We start from the raw sequence: 21,510 nt of genomic DNA, 5'->3' as shown, positions 1-21,510 counted from the left end.
GAATCAGAAGTTCCAAGTGTATTATCCCAGAAAATTTTAGTCTTACTTTACCCCTTTAGGAAACAGAAGCAGAAAAGTCCTTCACAATTTTCCTGAAGTCAGATTTGGAGCAGGAGATTAGAGTCTTATTGTTAAAAAAATTATATGAAGCTTGGTTTATAAAACAATTAGTGTGTGTGTAATTTCAAAGTAGCTGTCAAAAGCCCTTGTTAATTCCTCTTCTGCTGGATCTGTCAGTATTTCCTCAGAAGTAAAACAAAACTAATAATCCATTTCTGCAAGGTACATTGATGTGCATGCATAAGAAAATTTATATTAAGTGAAAAACATTCTTATGAAATATTAATAGTGGTAAATAATAAATCTAAAACTATTGGAGTATGTAATGTGCCAGATGGATGAATGCTCAACTCTCTGTGATCTGGTGTGTAAGTAGAATTCCTCCAGAGTTTAGATTTTTTCAGAAAGTCGAGTTGTACTTCATCAAGAAAGAAACAAAAGTTAATTTTCAATAGGGCAAATTAATCTGTTTTTTCTACTTGTGTGAACTTGTGTTGAACCTGCAGGTCTGGTGCAACTGTTGAACCTGCCTTTTACCATATCCATGCATTGAGATATTCACCCTAAGCCTGTGTGTGCAACTCTTTGTTCAACTCTTGACCTTAGTAAAATGCCAGTTAAATGTTAAAGCAGGCATTGGATTTTATTCTCAACAGTTTTTTTAATTGGCTTCAAAAATTCTTGAGAAATGTAATACCTTTTTTGTTCCTATTTTAGTATGTTATTCTTATAGCACCACAACCCTGAAGAGCTTGTTTATCCCATGAAAATTAAAAAGCAGTTGTGCTTTCTAGCTTATGAGTGGAAAAAGGAGAAAAATGGTAGAATATGAAACTATATTAGACAATAAGTAGAAAAATCAACTTTAAACTTTTTTTAAAAAAGCTAATTGGAGTAAATATATAATAATGTTTCAGATTTTTTAGTTGACATTTCAAGGCTATTTCATGGGCTGAGATATCCAGATTTCATTGATTTCTTGTGCAACATCGATGTACAAATACCTTGCTGACAAAGAAGGTATCATCCTTAATATTTAAGTAAATGCATTTAGATTTTAAATAAATTGTCCCTTGAACCTAGTAGATAATTCAATCTAGAGTTACTATGGCATTTTATGTGTTGAATATTGTTTTATTAAACATCTTAGAGCAGCATGAGAAAGGTTATGTGAATAGTTTTCTCTACAGGCAAAAAAAAAAGCTAGTTTGGCTGTTATAACCCATTAAATCTGAATGTCCAGATGTGGATGGCAGTGAGGTTTTGTAGCTTGAGTTTTTAAAGGGATATTTGATGAGGCCTTTTAAAGCCACGGGAAAACCTAAAGCTTTGGAACAAGGGATCAATTAGAAATACAGTTTTTTAAATGAAGTACAGAATATCTTATATCACTTCCCTTCCTCCACAGCTTTGAATTCCTTGTCACAAACACTATGTATTAGCCAGATTCTCACATTTTTGGCAGAGGGTAATTATCTGTATATTGCTGATACTTATTTTCAGTCATTTGGGGTAATTAATGTTTTTCTTCCCTTTCCCCCTTAGTATTTGCATTTCACCACTCAAAATGGGATGATTTTGCAAGAAAGTTCCCAAACCTTTGCAATGGAAATAGTTTAGAGTTCAGTTGAGTAAATAAATGTTTTTAAAATGACATAAAATGTTGTATAACTGTGGTCTCCCACAATTGCTACATGTAAAGATTATAATTATATGCTTATTAGGAAAAAACAGACTCTGCAACAGCAAACAGAAGAAACTTTTATTTTCACTGTAGTATAAAATGCCATATATCCTTGAAATATTTATGATAGCTTTATTTTTCAATGTGTGACCATTTTATACTTGAATCTACAATGATGTCTGAAATCCTGTAATTATTGTGGTCATTAATTTGGCTTGTTTAACAAAATATACATATATATATTTAATCCTCTTCTTCCTCATAGGATTCAAAATGGGTAGAAGAAAAGCAGCTGTTAATTAGAACAAATCAGGAGTTGCTAGAGAAGGTATGTGGGAATATTTTCACCATTGCTGCCCTTTATTATAAAAGACATTGAATGCACTGAGTACTGGAACATCAACATGAAATTGCTTACTTTATTTCTAGGCAGAAACAGAAATTTAAATGAAAGTCTTTGATTAAAGTACGAATATGCCTTTGTACTCTTCAGTAATTGAAGTTGCTCTTTATTGTGGCCAACAGTAGATCCCAAGCTGGCTGATGTTTCTCATGTCCAGCAAAACACACAGGTGCATAAAGATTATTATTGTCCTGATCATTAACAAAATTACCTGTTCCCTTCAACCTTCCACTTTTTACAGGTTTTCTACACATTAAGTAATACTGATTGATTTAAGACTTATTGTATTTACAGTCTGGGATACTCAGAGCTGAGCATCTGCATTGTTCTTCATTGATAATAGTGGGAAAGTTAGCTAGTACTCAGGAAATCAAAGATTAATTTTATTATTTATTAACTTAATTTTAATACAAAAATAACTAAAGGAAAAATCATGTCTAAAAGTAGCTAGAGCCAAACCAGATTTAATTTATTCAGACACTTCCATGGGCATTATAAATGTTGCAGTGCATTATTGCAGATGTTACACTTCTGTTTAGTTTCATACAAAGAAAGGATCACCCAGTTAAACTAGACAGTAGACCAAAGCTATTAGTCAGCATAATTAATATTCAGTTTTGAAGTTCTGTTTTGTCATTGTTAGTGCCCCAAAGCACAATTCTGGAAAATTAAAAAGTGGGCATTAAACCCCCTCCATTATTGTCTTTCATATACTATAAATAATAGATGTCTAGTTAGGCAAATACAATGAGAACAGTCTACCCAAATGTTAATGTAATTCAGATTCATTTGCTTGATTTTAAAAGAAAACTTCTATTGCTTAACTTATTCAGATATAGTATTCATATCAATTTTCATGCAACTTCCAGATTACTATTCTAAGAGAACATTGACCATTTGCTGCTGGCAGTTCTCAAAAGTACTTTCTGATGTGGTCTTCCTTCTTTAGCTGCAAGACATGGCCCAATGTGTAAGGAGAAACTGAAATAATTAGGTTTTGTCTAAACTTGGTGCAGTATCTTTTCTACAGGGTGTTACCGTGTTGTGTTTGTCTCATAGATTTACAGAATGGAACAAGAAGAACATCAGCTGAAGAATGAGATGCAAGATGCAAAAGACCAGAATGAGCTGTTAGAATTCAGAGTGCTAGAGCTTGAAGTAAGAGATTCTCTCTGTTGCAAACTCTCAAATGGAGCAGAAATTATGTTTGAACCCAAGCTGAAATTCCTGTAAAGATTACTGGTGTCTGGTGCATGTTTAAGGGAAGTCACTTAGGTATCTATTTTTAAAATATTGTATCTTGGGATAATGAGATTTGATGCCACTGCCTTAATGTGTTTTGGAGAGAATGCTCACTAATGTTTATAAAGATGTAATATAGCTAATATAAATTGCATATAGTTTGGTTTTCATCTAATAAAATATTTTGTTTTGCAATATTTTGCCTTTTTTATTTGTTTCATTTCCATAACTGCTCCTTTCCTGCATGTAAAATCACTTGGTATGTATACTATAGCCTTGTTTGGCATTGATTACATTAACACAGCTTCTCACATCTTGCATGCAGTGATCTGACTAAAGATCTGACACATTCATCACATCAGTGTATAATTGCTTTAAATTACACTGATTTGATTGACCACATTCATACAAAATAAATTTATCTTAAAAATAATACATTTTGATAGATGCTTTGAAAGAATTTCTCTTACCTGAAATCCGTTTTCTGATGGTTTAAACTGGTCATGAACTGGAAATAATTGGCCAATGAAAAATGAAAACAAAAAACCCTCTGACAAAGTCAAAGTTAAGTAGTGAAGCACAAGTACAACTTCTGTGTATGTCAAACTAATGTTACCCATAGCAAACAAATTCTATACTCTGCATAAATGAAATAAAAATTACAAAATTATTTGTTAATAACAATTTGAACATGTAGGCTGTGATTACAATAGAAAACAATGGTTCTCATCACCTGATAAATTGGGCTCATGTTGAATTTAGTAACACTAAACTAGTGTGTGTGACACACAGTTGTCACGCAGTTGTGTTGTCTGATGACACATCATTCAAAGATCATCAGCATTCTTAACACCACTTAGAATAAACTCTCCAAGAAACCTGTCATTGTCACTCCTCCATAATTTTTATCACCCAGCACGTTTCACCAAAAATCTCAGCATGTGTAGCTTCTCTGATAAAGATGGAAATGTCATGTCTTCCTGTTATGCGGACGTTCTTTTTGTCTTTGACATTTCTTAATCTTTTTCTCATCCTTTTTCAACCATATGTTTTGATGTCGTAGCCCATTATATTCAGAGTTATGAATTTAGGTTATTAGAATTTCAGTAAATGTTCAGAAGAATAAATATGCTTTCTAATACATATCTTTATATTTTATTAAAAGAACTGTAAAGTAAAATACAGAACAATTTAGTATTTGAATTGGCAGTTACACTAGAAACTGCTTCCTAAAATGTCAGTGTTCTTAGAAGTAAAACCGTTGAAAAAAAATTCTTAGGAAAAGAACAAATGTTCTTCAGTACATCCTTCATTAGTGTATTTTTCACATGGAAGAATCACATCAGAAAAAGCTCAGTGTGTCATGTTGAATTTTGTCATGTGCCAAAGCTTTAAAAACTTGTTTCGCAGAATAACAATGGAGGTATTTTTGTATGATTACAAGAAAAGATTTTTTTCCCTAGTAGTCAAGCATGTAGGCACAAATGTGACTGACAATGCAATGCTTTAGGAAAACCATCAATGCTTCTGATAACCAGGACAATATTTTTTAGAGCAATTAAATTATTTCAGATGAAAATTAGGCTAAAGTAGAAAACACAATAATTTGTTTAAAATTTAATGCAAGCAAATTTAGGTGAGTTTAATGCAATTACAACTGATTAATTTTTAACAATATAGAAAATGATAACAATTTGGACAAGAATTAAGCTTCTGGTTTTGGGTTATGACAGCTAAGTCATTTAAGCCCATTTCAGAATTAGGCTGTTAATGTAAATATCATTTAAAATAAAGCCTGTGAGGGGGGAAAATGTATAGACTGTGGAGATTTTCCTCTCTACATTGTAATTTCAAATTAGGTTTAATCTAGTTCATGAACAAGATTTGCCATGCTTTGTAACTTGCTTAAAGTGAATGGATGCAGCCCGCCTGCCATATCAATTAAAGTGCTTCATTTTGTAGTTTAGAAAATGGAGCTACACATGGTCATAAAAACTAAAATATTTGCAGTAGTGCTCTCTCTCAGAAAATGAAACTGTTGATGCCAAAGCCTCCTCTTGTAACATGGAGATGAAATCTGGTGTTCCTCGCTTGTGTTCCCATGGCCAGAGAGAAGTCAGAGTAAGACCCGGTGCCTTGGTTGCCCAGAACCTTCAATCCAGTCATTTTCACAAGCACATTAAAATTTAATTTAAGTAAAATTGCTTGTTTATTGCTTTACTCTATTTCTACCTTTGAAGAAATAATAGACTGGTATTTTGAAGAAATGCATAAAACTCAAGGATAAGTTTTAGAAATACTATAGTTTGAGATAAATGGGAATTTATAATTTTTGGTTTGGGCACAAAGAACATCGTAACTGTAGAATAGCACTCCCTTTCAACATTTTCTAACATCCTGGGTTGTACAGTAAATATGAATTGAGATTTTAAATGCTCTAATAGGAAGGCTGACTGTAGAATAAACAGGGAGCTGCTGATACACAGCTTTAGTTTCAGTGAGAAAATCTTTGGTGATAATGATATTCCATGATGGAATTACAATTTTTTTTCTGCAGTTTCTTCTTTTAAATTGTTTTTTTGTTCCACAAAAGAAAGCCATAGTTAAATAAGGTTATAATCAACATAAAAACCTGCAGAGTATTTTAGAGCTTCTGTCAATTAGGGCCACTGTTGCAAGGGTTCCTGCAGCCGAGGAGTGTCTGGTAACTTTGCAAAAACTAAGTGTGCATGGAGTCAGTTGGCAGCTAACACCATTTTTGTGTTTAGCTAAAGCCAAAATTCTTCAAATATGGTAAAAATATGAGGAAATATCGTATATTTGGAATGTGAACAGGAATCTGCCTTTTTAATGTGCAAGTATGTTTTGTAAAGGTGGGGAATAAATGTTTACAGATAATCACACATGTTGTTTTTAAATAAATCTTTCCTCAGGAGAGAGAGCGAAGGTCGCCAGCATTTAACCTTCATATAACCACCTTCCCTGAAAACAATGGAAGTGCACTTCAACTGTTCTGTCATCAGGAAGGAATAAAGGTATATGCAGAGCATTAGAAACAATTGGATGGCTAGGAACTTTTTTGGAATGACCAACGTAATATCCAAACAAATTGTTTGGCATTTGCCAGGGAAGAAAACATGAAAAAATAAATTTAGTAAGAAAAGATATTTTTAACCGGGGAAAGGATTTCATAAGAATCTGTTTGGGTAGTCAATCAGGAGTTCCTCAATGAAAATGAAGGCTGATCCATCAAAGTAATTTACATTCGGTCTGGGGAAGAATGTGGAAGTTGATGTGATTCATTGTCAGACTTGCTACACTACATTCTTCTTGATATTAAATGTTTTCATCTAAGTTCAGAAATATGACATTCAGCTATTATTTTATACCCAATTTAGTGAAGCATTTTGTTTTTTGAATGAATATGCTTAAGTTATTTGCCTAGGCCAGGGCCTTGAAGCGTAAGCTGCCTGATCCAAATGTAGATAGCTGGAACTCTATAATTTTAGATCAAGCACAAGACAAACATCAGGATCTCCCTTGGTTAGCTTTTGCTAAGAGGAAGCAAGAATTACTCTTTTAACTTCTGTTCCCCTATGAATAGGCTAACTGTGACACTTGATTTGCATGCTGCTTCAGCTAAGATTGAATTCAGACTTATGCTGTCAGTAATGTTGCACAACAAGCCAGGGTAACTTTTCTACAAGTAGCTAAGGCATAATCTTAGTGCCATAGTGATTTATGCTAATATTTTTAATTGTATTTACAAGTCCTCTTATAAGAGGCTTGCTCCTATTCAGTGCCTTAATGAGCACAGTACGATCTCTAGAGGAAATGAACTGAAATTGTAGGCTGCGTATTTTTAGGAAGCTCAGTAGTCTAACAAAAAAAAAAGTTAAAACCTCATTCTTACCTACAGGTTTGGTTGGATACTCATCTCCCTAACCACATCAAGAGTCATCAGTTAGTGTATTACCTTTCAAATAGAACCTCCATGGGATGCCAGACCTGCTTTTAGCTTATCCATTATTCTAACTCGCATGTTGGCTGTAAGCGGGAACAGTGTACCAGGATCTAGAATTCCTATTTTTCCCCATTGTCTACTGTGACAGTCATTAACAGCAATGTTCTTTTCAGGCTGACCTTCAGTTTACTTACCTGTAAGGAGAGGCAGTCACCTAACATGAGCATACTGACACTGCTGACCTTTTATCTGCTTTTAGTGGTTTGCAAAGTTGTTAGCCATCGGTAGCACGGTAGATTCCAAAATGATGCAAAATCTGGTTTGATTTCTAATTCATCCTTTATGCTTCATATGGAAATAAATGAATTAGAATGATTATTTCTGGCTCGATGCAAAACTTCGTACGTCTTAGTGAATTCAATTTCTCACTAGCATTACTGCTTGGCTGAAGAAGTTTCCATTCAACATTGTCATTGCTGATCATAATCAATATTTTGTTTTTAACATCGTTCCAAGCACAAATGTATTAAGATGTGCACCACTCTAGAGTTAGTGATGTTCAGTGTTAAATAACATTTGGGAACACCAGTGAAGTGTTTGGGAAGAGATGAAAGAGAGGGAGGGAACTTCTCAGGATCGAACAACTTGAACACAACACTTTACTGGACTAATATGTATGTTCTCTCCCACATCTGTGTCTGGTCTTCAGGAAATTTTTCATTTCTTTTTGAGCCTTTCTTACTGGAGTCTGTTGATTATAGAATCATGAGCTAATATATTCTGATGTAGCTATGTAATTTGCAAGCATAGCTGGTTTAGCTTTAAAAAGTGTTAAAGATTGATTATCCTGACTACCGACATAATGCAGTTGCCCAAAGCATAAATGCAAACCAGCACGTTATGTACTAGAAGCACTGAAATAAGTGAGCCAAGATCCTTGTGAAATACTGGCCTCTTCTAAGAAGGGCTAAATATGAGTAGAAGTTGAGGGTGGCAGCGTTTAACAAGGCTGGTTTGCTTTATGTATGTGTATTAAGCATTTTGGGCTCACACAAACTGATGTTTTCCCATGTTGTCAAACCTTCCTATTTTTTAATAACATAGCTGCATACAACCTGTCAACGGAAATGATCCCTGGTCCACATGAACTTGTGGCCCATACTTGGAATAATTCAGGAGAATGTGATTAGGGCAGGTTAGACAGTTCCATGACCCCTTCCAACAATTTTTTAAAGTAGAAAATAGAGTTCTGGGACCTCAGAATGGACCCTGGCACAGTGCAAAATAAAAACATCATGTGAATTTATTCCTTTCTCTCTCTCTTTTTTTTTTTTTTTTTTTTGATCAGAGCAGTGTTTCTCTTTATTTCAGTGGCTGGGCCTTAATAAGGAGGGGTTGTTCAGTTCTTTTTGTGGATCTGAGAGCTGACTGGCAGAGAAACATAGCTTTCTACTCACAAAGGTTATGAGCTGATGGTGTTTGGAGGAGCATGTTCAGCCCTCTGCACACATTCCCTTCTGGCACTGTAAGGCTGATTCGAAACTCCATACTTTTGTTTAACAATGAAAATAAAAAGCAAACAGCAAATCACCCAGTGAACCTTCTTAGCAATTGTTTTGTTCATGCTCTCTGTCCTTTTAACTTCTGTAGGTTGATGTGGGTGATGCTCCTCTCCAAACAAACAAAAAAAAATGGTTTTTAAACCTTTTGTCTTTAAACACTCTTTTAAGCCTGTTTATCAGTTTTGATCGTTCCTCTACATGCATTAGCAGGATAAATGTGAGTGGTGCAGGAACATTCTGCCCTCATGCACAGACATTCAGGTTGCTTGCTGTAATCAAAAGTGACATTTTGTTTTGTCTTTGAAAGTATTAATAACACTTTTGTAATTGTGATACAAAACTAATGTTTCACTTATTTGTACTCTTTTTGCATGCAGAAGTGAATAAACAGTACATAAAATGTAGCATATATAATCTATTTCTCACCTACTTTAAAAAAAATAAGTGTTGAACATCTTTTTCAGGATGTGAACATATCTGAACTTATGAAGAAATTAGATATTCTTGGAGATAATGGGGTAACAAATTTTTAATTTTAAATATACCTTCAGTTTTATGGTTAATTTAATGCATTTTTTTTCTCCACAGCAGATAATAACATCCAAGAAAATACAGAGGGTGATTTTTATATGCCTATATGTATTTGTATGAAGAATATGAATGGTTAGGTACTGCTTTTACAAACTTGAAATCTTTCAGTTAAACTGAAACCAGTGAAAAGTGTATTTTTTTAAGCTAGGATTTGATCTTAACTGAATGATGTAGAAAAAGGCACTGAAGTAGGCAGAGGGAAAAGATAATACCCAGACTAGATATAAAAGGAAATAAAAACAGATTTAAAACAGAAATGAAAGCCAGACCAAGTTGTTTGCAAAGTTTTTTCTTTTGAGTAGTAATAGTAGCACCTACTACTGTGAAGACTGTTTTCCGCCAGAAGTGGATTTTCTGGGAGAAAGGCAAGGCAAGGATAACTGTGTCCCTTTCTTCTTCTACAGTGCCAAATATAGAATAAAATCTTGGTCATGCAGTTGTGGCACAAACATCCAGGGACCTGGGTCCAGTTTATAGCTAGCTTTAAGATATTGAGGTCTTTACAATGCTAGTTTTAAGTTCTAGATTTACATATTATGTTGAAAATTCTATGGAGGTTTCTGTGGTACTTGATCTTTGCATTGTTTTCATTAATGGGAAGTCTAGCTCTGAAAGTGCATGAAGGGGAGATTCACTTGCTGTAGGGCCATAGTCCCATTAACAGGCCTAAGGGAAAAAAAAATTCAAAATTGCTGACAGAAACCACTTAATTTTCATCAAATAATAAATTGTTGCAAAAGTGTTGGGGAGGTATTGTACTGAAATTGAGTGGAAACTAATCACTCCTGGTTTAACTTTTAATACTTTTAATAATGGGATACTTTTTTGGTCATTTCTATAATTCTAAATGTTATAAATTATTTATTTTTTGAAGTATCGTTATTTCTTGTGTTAAAGGATGAATTTTTGACCCAATTTAAAATGCATATTTTTGTATTTTAGAATTTGAGAAATGAAGAGCAGGTTGCAATAATCCAAGCTGGGACTGTGCTTTCCCTCTGTGAAAAGGTAGAATTCTGTAAATGTTTTTCTCTGCTGAAAATTGAACATGCCTTCTACGATATCACATGCCAGGGAAGCATGATTTTTCTGTTTGGGTCATCTGGAGTTGTGCATGTATTCATCCTTACATGAATGTTGGGATTGTGATGTCTTGAGGTAAAATCAATCTTACAAAAACCCCCCAGTTTAAAAATAAAGACCTGTTTTAGAGATATTCCCCATGAAGTACTAAAAAGCCACTTAACACAAGAGGTTTCATTCTCAGAAGTGCCGATGTCCTCAGCGCTCTGGGAACACGTTGCTGTGACATCCTTGGTGAGGTGCCCATGGTCCATCTCAGGCTCATTTCTGTGGATGATTGAAAAAGCTCAGAGTAGTCAGTGGTCCTTTCCTCTGTAAAGTAGTGAACATAGAGAAAAAGCAGTTTGGGCAAGGTAAGTGTTCAGTCAGGTCACTCATTTCTGCATGACTAGTTCTTTTCTTCTCAGTTACAGAGGGAATATAGTCTGTATATGAATAGGGGTGATATTTAGAACTAAGCAAGACTTGCATATTTCTCTAAAGAAACCTCTGTCCATCCTTTTCATATGTTCTTGTTAAATCTTTCCTAGATGCATTCTTGAAATTCAGAATCAGAGCTTTGAAATTAAAATTGAGCATTTTGCAATAATTACTTTATTTGGTATAATTTTGATAATCTACTTATCTAAATATCTTGAAGTAGATAATCTACATTAGGTAATTTAAAAATCATTCATTTGAGTGAGTGATTGCTATAAGCAAAGTAAAAATGAGGAAAAGTTCTAAAATCCATATATTTTTCATTGTGGCATTAAAAAGAAAGGGGATGATTTTAGCCCTTTAAATCCAAAAATGAAATGGGAAGAACCTCAGTATAAAAGGTTAAGATAGAGACTCCTAAATGTCTCCCTTGGTTCCAGAATGGCTTACAGGCATAGGAAGGTCAGAACCAACATTTAGTTTTGCATATCATTCATACCTTCAAAAAAATGAGACCTCTAATTTTTGCAAATAGCCCTTCACTTGATTGAGGGTAGCTGTGAGAGATGCCCATTTCTATTAATTTCAAGTGTTGAGAATGCTCACGGTCTTGCTGAATATCAGAGGTGAGGCTTCCCTTAGGAATATCTTCAACTTGTTACCTTCAAAATGAAGAAAACAAAGATGGTGAAAATAGAATACGTGGGGAATATAAGGTTCCTGTTCATTTTTTTTTTTCCTGTAGAAAGTTAAGTAGGTAAAACAATTTTCCCTTTTTTATTCACCGGTCTCTTAAAAAGTGGAAGATCCAAAATGATGAAATAATGAATTTACATTTTGTGTATTTGTAAACTTATGTTTGAAATTTCGTATCTAAATCTTTGGGGAAAAAACCTGGTGTGTCATTAATTCCTTTGAGTCTGAGCCCTGATGAATTCACCAAAACTCTAAATTAAAAAAGGTGATGTGCAATGCTTACTAAAAGAATTGAAGCAAATATGAGTAGTCCAATGTTAGTAAGCAAGGCATTTGAGGAAAGTGATAATTATTAATGGCAAAGTTACATCTGGTTTTAATGGGAATTGGTGCTATAAAAGGAAGCATTAGTCTAAACTGTGCTCTCTGTAAGCTAGTCATTGATCCTTATTGTAGACCAGTAGGGAAATGAAATAAAACAATTAATTCAGAACTGAGCTTGCCCATCCATTCCAATAAACTTAAATGTGAAATATTAATATAATCCCAATGATGGTGAGTGATTAAGCAAGAAACTTGTATCCATGCATTTAGCTATTACAATATGTGATTTTTTTCTTTCGAAAGCAAATAATGCCATTCTTCTTAATTGTTATTGGTTTTTTGGTCACCAGAATGGTGAGGGATTCATTGTAGCGATTACAAGAACCTCCATCTGTCTGTCTGTCTGTCTGTTTGTTTTGCTTTTCCCTCTACATTACTGATATTTTAGAAGTGAGCCTCTTCCCTTGAAGAGTGCAGCAAACTGTGCAAAATCAAGGATTGAATTTTCCACCTTGTCTTTTGTTTATATTGCCCTCTGAAAAAATTGAGTGGATGCCTGAAGTCAGATGATGGTTTTGCAAATGAGGCCAACAAGCACTGTGCTTGTTGGTATATCGCTTAAGAAACGGATTGATTTTGCATTTTGACCCAAGTCTATTTTGTATCTTGAACTTTACAGGGGAAAAAAAAAATTGATTTACTGTAGGAAAGCAACCTCCACTTGCTAGTCCTTAGTATGTTCTTGCAGTCTTCCATTCTGCCTGTGTTCTCACAACCTGTTTATTCATGTGGAACTTTGAAGTGAATACATAGTGTGTGCCTGGAAGTGTTGGCAACAAACTTGAAAACTGTTTGGTACCAACTTTTGCAAAAGCTCTATTTTTCTTTCATTTTCTTTTTTTTCCCCTTCACACTGGTATGTTCTTGTAGTGGTTGAAGCAGATAGAGGGGACAGAAGCTGCACTGACACAGAAGATGTTAGACCTGGAGAATGAAAAGGTAAGGAACAGTAGCTAAAAGTATAATTCACTTAGCTAAAACTCATTTTGAGGGAATGTGTATAAACTTCATCCCAGGTTGATTTGCTGCCTTTCTCTGCTTGACAGAGATTGCTTCATGGTAAAATAGGCAAGAGGTTTCTAGAACAATCTATTGCTTTTATTCTTTGGGGTGAGAGGGAAATGTCAAATCTATATAGAACAAAAATAGTATATTATATACAAATGAGGGCACAAATGCATAATAACAGAGCATATTGACCAAACAGTATGAAATTGTCTGTGCTTTCTCTGTGTATTAATTTGTCTGGCAACAGCATTGTCTTTTGAATCTTGAGGTCATGTTGCTAGAATTGTCAAGGGTATTTCTTTGCTCTCTGGTACTCAGCTTCTGGACAAGTTGTCAAGACCTCTTACTCCAGATGACCTTTCTTGTCCCATGGTCTTCATACCTAAAGACAGAATGTTTTCTCAAAAGCAATTCTGTCTTGCAGGACAAACTGACCTTATTTTTCCATATGTTGAACAAAGAATTTTAGAAGGTGTTAATTTTTATTGGTTTACCATGCATGCTGTGCTTCGCATCTTCAAATGGTTTTCCAAACACTGATTAATCCTCACCACACCTTTTACTGGTAGATAAATAATTAGCATTACATTCATCCTAAAGAATGGGACAATGAGACAGGGAGATTAAGTGATTTGCCCACGGCCACTGAAGAAGTGTGTCTTTGAGCCACAAACAAAAAGGAAGTGCTCTGTTGAGTGTAGCCTTTCATGCTGATTGTAATGTAATGTAGACATGATCCTTCCCAAATTTAGTATTTCTTTATTTTTTAACTCTTGTTATGGAAAAATACAAAAGTTTTGGGAAGGGAAAGTGCCCTCAAATACTAAGTTCTTTTGTAAAAAGAATTGGAAAAACATAATTTCTATATAACTTGGTTTATTATCTTCCCACTTACTATCTGTGATGTTTTCAACTCTTACTTTGGGTAGCCCTTGCATCTATTTGTTTAGCACAGCAATCTGAGAATCTGCATCACTAATGATTGGCTCAATCGTGAAATGAGTTGAGAAATAACATTCTAACATGGTGCTTTCAGAAGGACTGAGCACTTGTTTAGTCATCTTTGGAACCCATGTTAAGGATTTGAGGTCCTATTCTTGTTTCCTTCCCTCTTACTTTTTGTGGGCAGCTTTTACCATACCTTTTTGATCAGGACAGCTGCGTTGCTTTTCTGGGATCTGGTGGTGAACTCAACTGAGCTGATCTGACCCTCTCTATAGTCTCAGGCAAGTCAGTCTAGTTCTCTGGTGTCAGACACCTGTAAGCATGTCAGGACCAGGCCTGTCCTTTACTATGCAGTTCACGGTGGTGTTGCATCTTGTACAACAGCCACCAGCTGTTGCTGTAATCCATCCCCATCAGAAAATGATGCCACTTGGGTAGTCAAGGTGGGATTCAGTTGCATAATCATGGCGTCTAATGCCACATTATATTCTTCAGAGTTCTGGAGATGTCCACAAGGGGCTGACAAATATGTCCTATGGGACTTGGTGAAGATCCCTGCCCTTCTGGACCAGTAGCTGAAGCAACATATTCTAAAATGGGTATCATAGCTATAGATGCCCATCTGTGTGTAATCAAATTCCAGCCCCAAGATCAAGGCCTTTCTTAGACTTTGGCTTTTCCTTCAGTATTTATTAATAGGTAATTAAAAGAACTGCAAGTTTACAAAACAAATTAATAATAAATATTATGCTTCTTATACAGAGCACCTTATTCCTCTCAGTCCTTTAATATTGGTCTTATATGTTTCTACTGTCACCAATTCTGGGTTGCTCTTAACATGTGGGAGGTCATCTGTAGTCACTTTATGCTCTGAGCCCCTCCAAAGCATTAATTTGGTGATTAGAATAGATTTGTTTTAAAGTAGATGTTTGGACTGAGGATTCATCATCATGGTTCATGCTTAGGCAAACTCAGTGTCAATGCTATGCTGGTAGCTGACAGCAAAGTTTTCAGAAGTCCACATATGTGTGTAAAGGCAAAATTTGGCCAAATAAGTGACTTCGGGGCAATCCCACATCCAATAAAACTAACTGGACCAGCAATGTTTGATTTTTTTGATACTTTTAGTAAAGGCTGCAGTTAATCATCTGAAGAACCCTATGTATTTAATTTGGCATTTATTCTATATGTTGAGGATATTAAAAAAATTGTTGAATAGAAAAAAGAATGATGGAAAATGTTGAATTCAGTCGAAGGGCTTCTCTGCTTTCTGGTCTACTGCTAATTTTTTTGACTGTGAAAACATGTCTCGAAAGAAAAGCTAATAAAATTGAATAACTGTTTTATGTTCTGCTTGCTATCACCCAACCTGGTCTAGGGGAAGGTGTCCCTGCCCATGATGTGAGTGTTGAAATGAGAGGGTTTTTGAGGTCCCTTCCAACCCAAACTATCCTATGAGTCCATGATCCAAAACACTCTAAAGGCTTGACTATTCAGACAACCATTTGAATGTCCACAACTTGCTTGCAACATCATGCTTTTGGATACCGAGTTCCACTGAAATCCCAGTCTTTGGAATTTATATTTTTATGTATATGAAATAACTATGGAAGTTGAGTAGCTTGATTTTTAAAAACAAAAATAAAAAATTCCTGTAAATCCTAGGCATCTTGAAAACTTCTCAGCTCTTCAGCTAGTCACTCAACCTCTCTTTACCCATTTCAAATTGGCTTGAAGACCGAGTTGTTGCTTCTGCTTCAGTAGCACAGCACAGAATGGTGCTGCAGAACCCAGCTGCAGACCTGCATGTTCATGTTTCCTCCCAAGAAGAACAGGCTAGACAACAGAAATTAGGGTTTGCCCCATGATTTCCTTAAGGATATGCATGGGACATTTTCAGAAAAGCCATAAAGTGCCCTCACTTGTGTTTCTCTTTTCTCTGCCTTGTCCTGCCCTGTGCAAGTTATGGCTATTGATCACATGCATGCACACCCCCATTCACCTCTTGCTGCTCTGTACACTTCTGTCAGGTCCAGGCAGGTTTGTACACTGGTGTAGAGGTCAATAATTTCTAGGTACAACTTGTTAATATAATACATGTATTTGAAGTGCTAATACTGTTAATTTGATATTCCAGTTATCCTTAGGATGAATGTGGTCATTTGCTGTAGGTTTTCATTTGCTTTCAAAAGGAAAGCTTATGTAAAAATGATGGCATTTATGATTCTTCATGAATTAGGATAAAGAACAAACACTCCCTTGTTTTTATTATTGCTCAGGACCTGTTCAGTAAACAGAAGGGTTATTTAGAGGAAGAACTCGACTACAGGAAGCAAGCTCTGGACCAGGCTTACATGGTAGGAAAAGAACAGTCATTAAATTTTTCTGTTTGAACAGATTTGATAAAATGCAGGGGTTTTGGTTTTGTTTCTTTTAATTATAAATAGGGTTCTTTTTTTTCTTTATATCTCTTTTTCTACCAGACTAGAAATCAACTATTACTTAAATGAAAACTTAGGAAACGGGTTATAGTACTTACAAGTGTAATGTTTTTGCATTGCATTTTTTATTCTATGATATATAAACATATTGTTACTACATCTCGAATGAGAAGAGCTTGTTTATGTATGCAAAAAACTGTGACTAGTAGAATACACCAGAAATTACTTTTCTAATATTTCTTTTCCTGAAGCATTTGTAAGTATTACTGCTGCTCACCGATCCTAAATCAAGAATGCCTGTTCTTCCTATGGGATTCCTTTCTGCGTGGTCCCATCCAACCTTACCCTTCTTAGTTTTCAAAAGGCAACCTGCAACTTTGCCTTTTCTCAGGCTGAGCAACAATTAGGAATTATCTAAGAATTGATAAAACTGCATACCCAACTTTGTTAATAATGAGACTTCAGCAAATCAACATACAATGTTCTGAAGCATTATTTATACATTGTAAATGTTTCTTTTGGGGAAAATGTTTTCAGAAAAGAAGCAAGGTCTAGTGCTCAGAGCAGATAACAGAGATAAAAGCAAGCAGGCTCTATTTCTAGCACTGTGACCTTGGGCAAGCCATTTAACCTCTCTGTGCAGCTGTTTATGCATCACTAATATGGATGGAATTACCTACCTCACAAAGGTGTCATGAGGGCTAAAGGGATGTGGTCAGATGCTCTTGATCCAAATATTGTCAATCTGAATGCTGGTTTTTAATAGGATCATACTAACCCCAGTAATCAGGGAAACACTGCCATGATTCTCTTCTTTCCTCTTGGGAATAAAGTTCTCCATGTGAATGCGAAGTTCTCCTGTATTTCCTGCTTTGCAAAGTACTTCAGTTTTGGCCAGTGCATGAGAATCATGTTAGGAATCTGGCAAACAGCAAGAGGTGGATGAGGGATTAGTATATACAAGTATACGAGTATTCCTCTCTCCATTGCTTACGGCAACTTGAAACTAAGCCACTGACGTAGACCTGGGGCCATAAATGTCAGGATAGTAGGGCCAGAGAGAGAGAGAGAGAGTGAGATTTCTATTCACAGTTTTTCATGTGGTTTTTTTATTTCATAGGATGGCTTAACAATTCAGTTGCAGTTGAAGGAAATCTGTTAGTTTGCATTGAATTTATGTTCAGCATCAGGATTTGGAGTTTTATCAGGTGTTGAGTGCAGACCTATCATCTCAATCTTTCTTAAACAGACGAATCAATCATTTACTAGAATGGAAACCATCGCTTGGGTGTAAATCAGTGCCAGGAGGCTGCGTGCACTCTGTGTGGAATGCTCCTCACTGCTCACGACTGCCGCTTTCTGTCCACCTGTCTGTGTCTGTCCTTCCCTATTGCCTAAAGCTTTGCTTGCTGGCCTTCTCCTCTAGCTGTTGGTGGGTCGTTTGCTTGCTGGATTCAAATGTCAGCCTGTCTGTGTGTGATTTGGGTTGCATTAGAAAATCCAGGAGCTGGAAGCCACGCTGTATAATGCCCTGCAGCAGGATCCAGGAAGGCGGGCGAGCGAGTCTCTGACAGAAGCCCAGAGGGAGGATTTGCGAGCTGCAGTGGAGAAGGTGCGGCGGCAGATCCTGAGGCAGAGCCGTGAGTTTGACAGCCAGATCTTGCACGAGCGAATGGAGCTGCTGCAGCAGGCACAGCAGGTAATCCCGGTTCTCTCTCCTCCCTGTCGTTGGTGTTATCTCTGTGGTTGCTGCCACTGCCCATAAACAGCATCGCTTCACCCTCACCTCGTGGAGTTCTGTTTAGTCTATTCTCTGTACAGCTCCCGTGCCAAGGAGCGATGTGGTGTTAGGACCTGGTTGCGCTGGGCATGGTGCACACACAAAACAAGTCACTGTCTCACCACAAGGTCCTGTTGCACAGCCTGTTTCATGTGTGTACAACCACACAGTCTTCCACAGGACTCTGAGGGGAGCGTGTTGCAAGTTTAAGGCCCAAATTAGAAAAAGCCATAATGGAGGGTTGCAAGAGTATAATGCTATGAAAAGAGGAAAGGCAGAAGCAGCAGTTACAGCAATCCAAGTTTTTAATTTTTTCCCCTTTTTCAATTATTTTAGCTATTTGTGAAATTTTTTAAATAAATAAAAAAGAGAAAGTCATAGGAAGCCTTTTAAGAGGCCATTTACAAGCTTTTGCACCCTTATGTTAGTTTAGAAAAGCCTTGTCTGTCCAAACTACTTCATTAAGGACAAGTATTGACAACTTGAATTTGGCAAGGTCCTGGCCTATAGAAGTGTGGTAATTACTTACTGTTGGTAGAATTGGTAGTTTTTCTGTGCAAATATTCAGGGGCAGAAGAGAGCTGCATGTCTCAAGGTGTTAATTACTACTGCAGAAATAATTGTTCCTGAGGATTTTTGTTCCTCACTATAGTAACCTCTGAAAGTTGCATGCAAATGTCTTAAATTTTGAGGACTGCTCTCCAGTTGTGCTGCTACTTTTTGTGCAAAACTGGAATCATATATTGTAAATGCTAAAATGCGCTATGCAGATGTGTCCAGAACATTGTTGCTATTTCAGGTGCTGGGGTAAGAACTGCTTTTAGTTTAGTTCAAGCTCCTCTCTGTTCAGGTTGGCTTTGTAGATGAATATAGATGAAAGTGATGTAATGTGACCCAGCACTGCTGTGATCCTGCAATGATGAAAAGTGCTTATAGTGTCAGTGTTAGATCTGAGCTCTAACTTCCTAGAAGTTTCCTTTCTCTTACTCCTTGATGAATGTCTAACACTGAGACCAAGAGATGAACTTATTTAATGGGTATCATCTATTTTCAGTAACCAGTGATGGTGTACAGAAAGCTGGAGAAGGTAGGTACCAGGTGGCACTAGAAGCGTCAGAAAGAGAAAGCAAACTTGTTAAATTTGGTAAATGAGAATGGAGCCAGAAGTTATTAATGTTATTAGTGTAGCTGAAAATTAGTGAGACTAGAGGTTTTTGGCAGTCTCTTAGGCAGTACAATTTCCTAGCCAGACTGCTGGTATTTTATTCAGGACAATAACGCAGTGCTTTCCAGTTGGGTAAACATTATTTGCAAATGACATTTAATGGTTATGAATGACATTGTGTCTTGAGGATGCCTCCACACCTAAATAATATACAGTTTCAGATTTTAACATCAGACGATACAGTTTGGTCTTTGCTTTCACTAGGCATGTAGTTTGACACTGAAGGATTGCTATTGGCTAGGGCCTTTCTGTCTCCTGCTGCTGGAGTGTATTTTTGGGGAACCTATGCAGAGCTTCCAAGTTAAGCTTGTATAATATTGGCAAATAGAAAGGGAAAAGTAGGATTAAATTTGTAGAGTGAAACAGTTGTTCCTGAGAACTCAAAATCCATACTATGTGCATATCTAGAGTGTAACTTGGACTCAGTTCCAATTTGTTCTGTGGCCTGCTCACTGTCAATTGGAGCATTTAGTGTGCACATCTGGAGCACATCTTCTGTTTGAGTCCAGTTCATGTATTCATAGATGGCTTCACAACATAAAGGTAAATATCATGAGCATAGAAGAAAACAAAAATGCTAGCATAACCATGGATGTTTATGTACCTGCCTTCAGATCTATTTTATAGTGTGTCATTGGAGTTTCATGTTGTGCCCATCTCATTAGACATGCTAATGTTACAGCCCTGCAAGGCACATTGAACTGAATTCTACTACTTACTAAGGAGCTAAGTATTTCAGTAATCTATTTTTAACACACACACATACCCATGGCCACACAGACATCCCCTATTAAACAGGAAAAAGAAAGGCAAAGATGCTAGTTAATTTGCCTGGATTATGAGAGGGCTAATTCTCACAGCATTACTTTCATCTACACTAGCAAATGACAGAAGCTGCATGTATTTCACAAATGAAACCATACTTGTGCTGGCAGAATCCTTATGAATGGATGAAGCTACCTTAAGGATAGTACATCCGTGATGCTTTGTTAAATGAATCCACTCCTTTCCTCATGTATTTATGGCCATGAGAAGTTTTCCTGACATTGTGACATAAGCAAACAACCATCACACTTTATACTTCAAAACTATAGCCTAGATCTGGTCGTATTTTACGGTCTGCAGTGGCTTTACAGTACACACCATACCTCTTGCTCTGCAGAAGATGAAGCTACAGAAAATGATAGGACAGCATGATGGACCTACAAAGCTTAATACAGAATCTTCTTGTTGTAAATACTCTCAAACTTTCCCTGAAACAGAAATCGTGTATTAAAGACTCCAAATTCTCTGAAACTTTGGAAGTTCGATCACTTCCAGAAGGCCTTTTTCTTTGCTTCCATTATGTTCTGGTCTGTCTGATAGAAGGGCTTCAAAGGAACAACTCTGTTTATCCTGGTGTAGTGGTTTGAACCAGGTTTTCCCCCTGAAGCTAAGAAAGTGGTAACCCCCAGGGGGTGGTAATCCTGGAAGTTTTGAAGTTTTAGCCAATGAATGCTTCTGTGAAATATAAACATATCACAAGCAAACGAAAGAGAAGTAGTTGTAGTTGGGTGAAGAAGTGGTAGCCATGTTCTGACACCACGAAGAAAGGGGCTCTGAGCCCCTTGGGGCCTCTGGGGCCCCCCAGCCCCTGGCTGGGAGGGGGCTGCGGGGACTTGGAACAGTGTGAGGCTGGACTAAGTGCCTGCAGCTCTAAGCTAAAAAGTTTTCTCCACCGTGAGTGAGCAGAGACAGCAGCGGCAGAAGCAGCGTCCAGAAGCGATGGCAGAGAGCCAAAAAAGATAAGAAGCGGCAGAGGCATTACAGCCAAGCAGGAGAGACATAGTGTTGTCCGAAAAAGAGCTAGCAGCAGCTGAAAGAGAGAACTGAGTTCTACAGAGAAGTAGTTTGGGAGTAAGAACTGCTAAACTCCCCTGAACTTTCTTTGAGATCCCTCCAAAATGGAGGAGGGTGGACTCTTACTGATTAGAAGTCCTAAATGGAGTAAAGGAGCTAAGAAGCTCGGTTGTCCTGAGAGCT

At 36.6% G+C, this 21,510-nt stretch overlaps 1 protein-coding gene and 1 long non-coding RNA gene across 17 annotated transcripts in view; one reads left to right on the top strand and one right to left on the bottom strand.

The window, feature by feature from the left end:
- The window catches only part of JAKMIP1 (janus kinase and microtubule interacting protein 1), a 160,313-nt gene that overhangs the window by 120,352 nt on the left and 18,451 nt on the right, over positions 1 to 21,510 (top strand). For all 12 annotated transcript variants that reach the window (XM_017824518.1, XM_017824526.1, XM_017824530.1 and 9 more), the window contains 8 exons: positions 2,010 to 2,072; positions 3,207 to 3,305; positions 6,323 to 6,424; positions 9,380 to 9,433; positions 10,449 to 10,514; positions 12,960 to 13,028; positions 16,322 to 16,399; positions 17,979 to 18,182. In XM_017824518.1, the coding sequence (XP_017680007.1) occupies positions 2,010 to 2,072; positions 3,207 to 3,305; positions 6,323 to 6,424; positions 9,380 to 9,433; positions 10,449 to 10,514; positions 12,960 to 13,028; positions 16,322 to 16,399; positions 17,979 to 18,182 (735 nt within the window). The remainder of the gene's footprint in view (positions 1 to 2,009; positions 2,073 to 3,206; positions 3,306 to 6,322; positions 6,425 to 9,379; positions 9,434 to 10,448; positions 10,515 to 12,959; positions 13,029 to 16,321; positions 16,400 to 17,978; positions 18,183 to 21,510) is intronic.
- The window catches only part of LOC108502054, a 29,039-nt gene continuing 10,807 nt past the window's right edge, over positions 3,279 to 21,510 (bottom strand). For 2 of the 5 annotated variants that reach the window (XR_001876334.1, XR_001876336.1), the window contains exons 3-5: positions 17,164 to 17,404; positions 11,509 to 11,671; positions 3,279 to 10,901 (exon numbers count right to left, since the gene is read on the bottom strand). This is a non-coding gene — a long non-coding RNA (uncharacterized LOC108502054). The remainder of the gene's footprint in view (positions 10,902 to 11,508; positions 11,672 to 17,163; positions 17,405 to 21,510) is intronic. The other 3 variants (XR_001876337.1, XR_001876338.1, XR_001876335.1) reach the window with 2 other exon arrangements.

This window comes from Lepidothrix coronata, unplaced genomic scaffold (assembly GCF_001604755.1).
Source record: "Lepidothrix coronata isolate B3197 unplaced genomic scaffold, Lepidothrix_coronata-1.0 Scaffold111, whole genome shotgun sequence".
In the NCBI taxonomy this organism is placed as follows: domain Eukaryota; kingdom Metazoa; phylum Chordata; class Aves; order Passeriformes; family Pipridae; genus Lepidothrix; species Lepidothrix coronata.
This window is presented reverse-complemented; position numbering and strand designations above follow the sequence as displayed.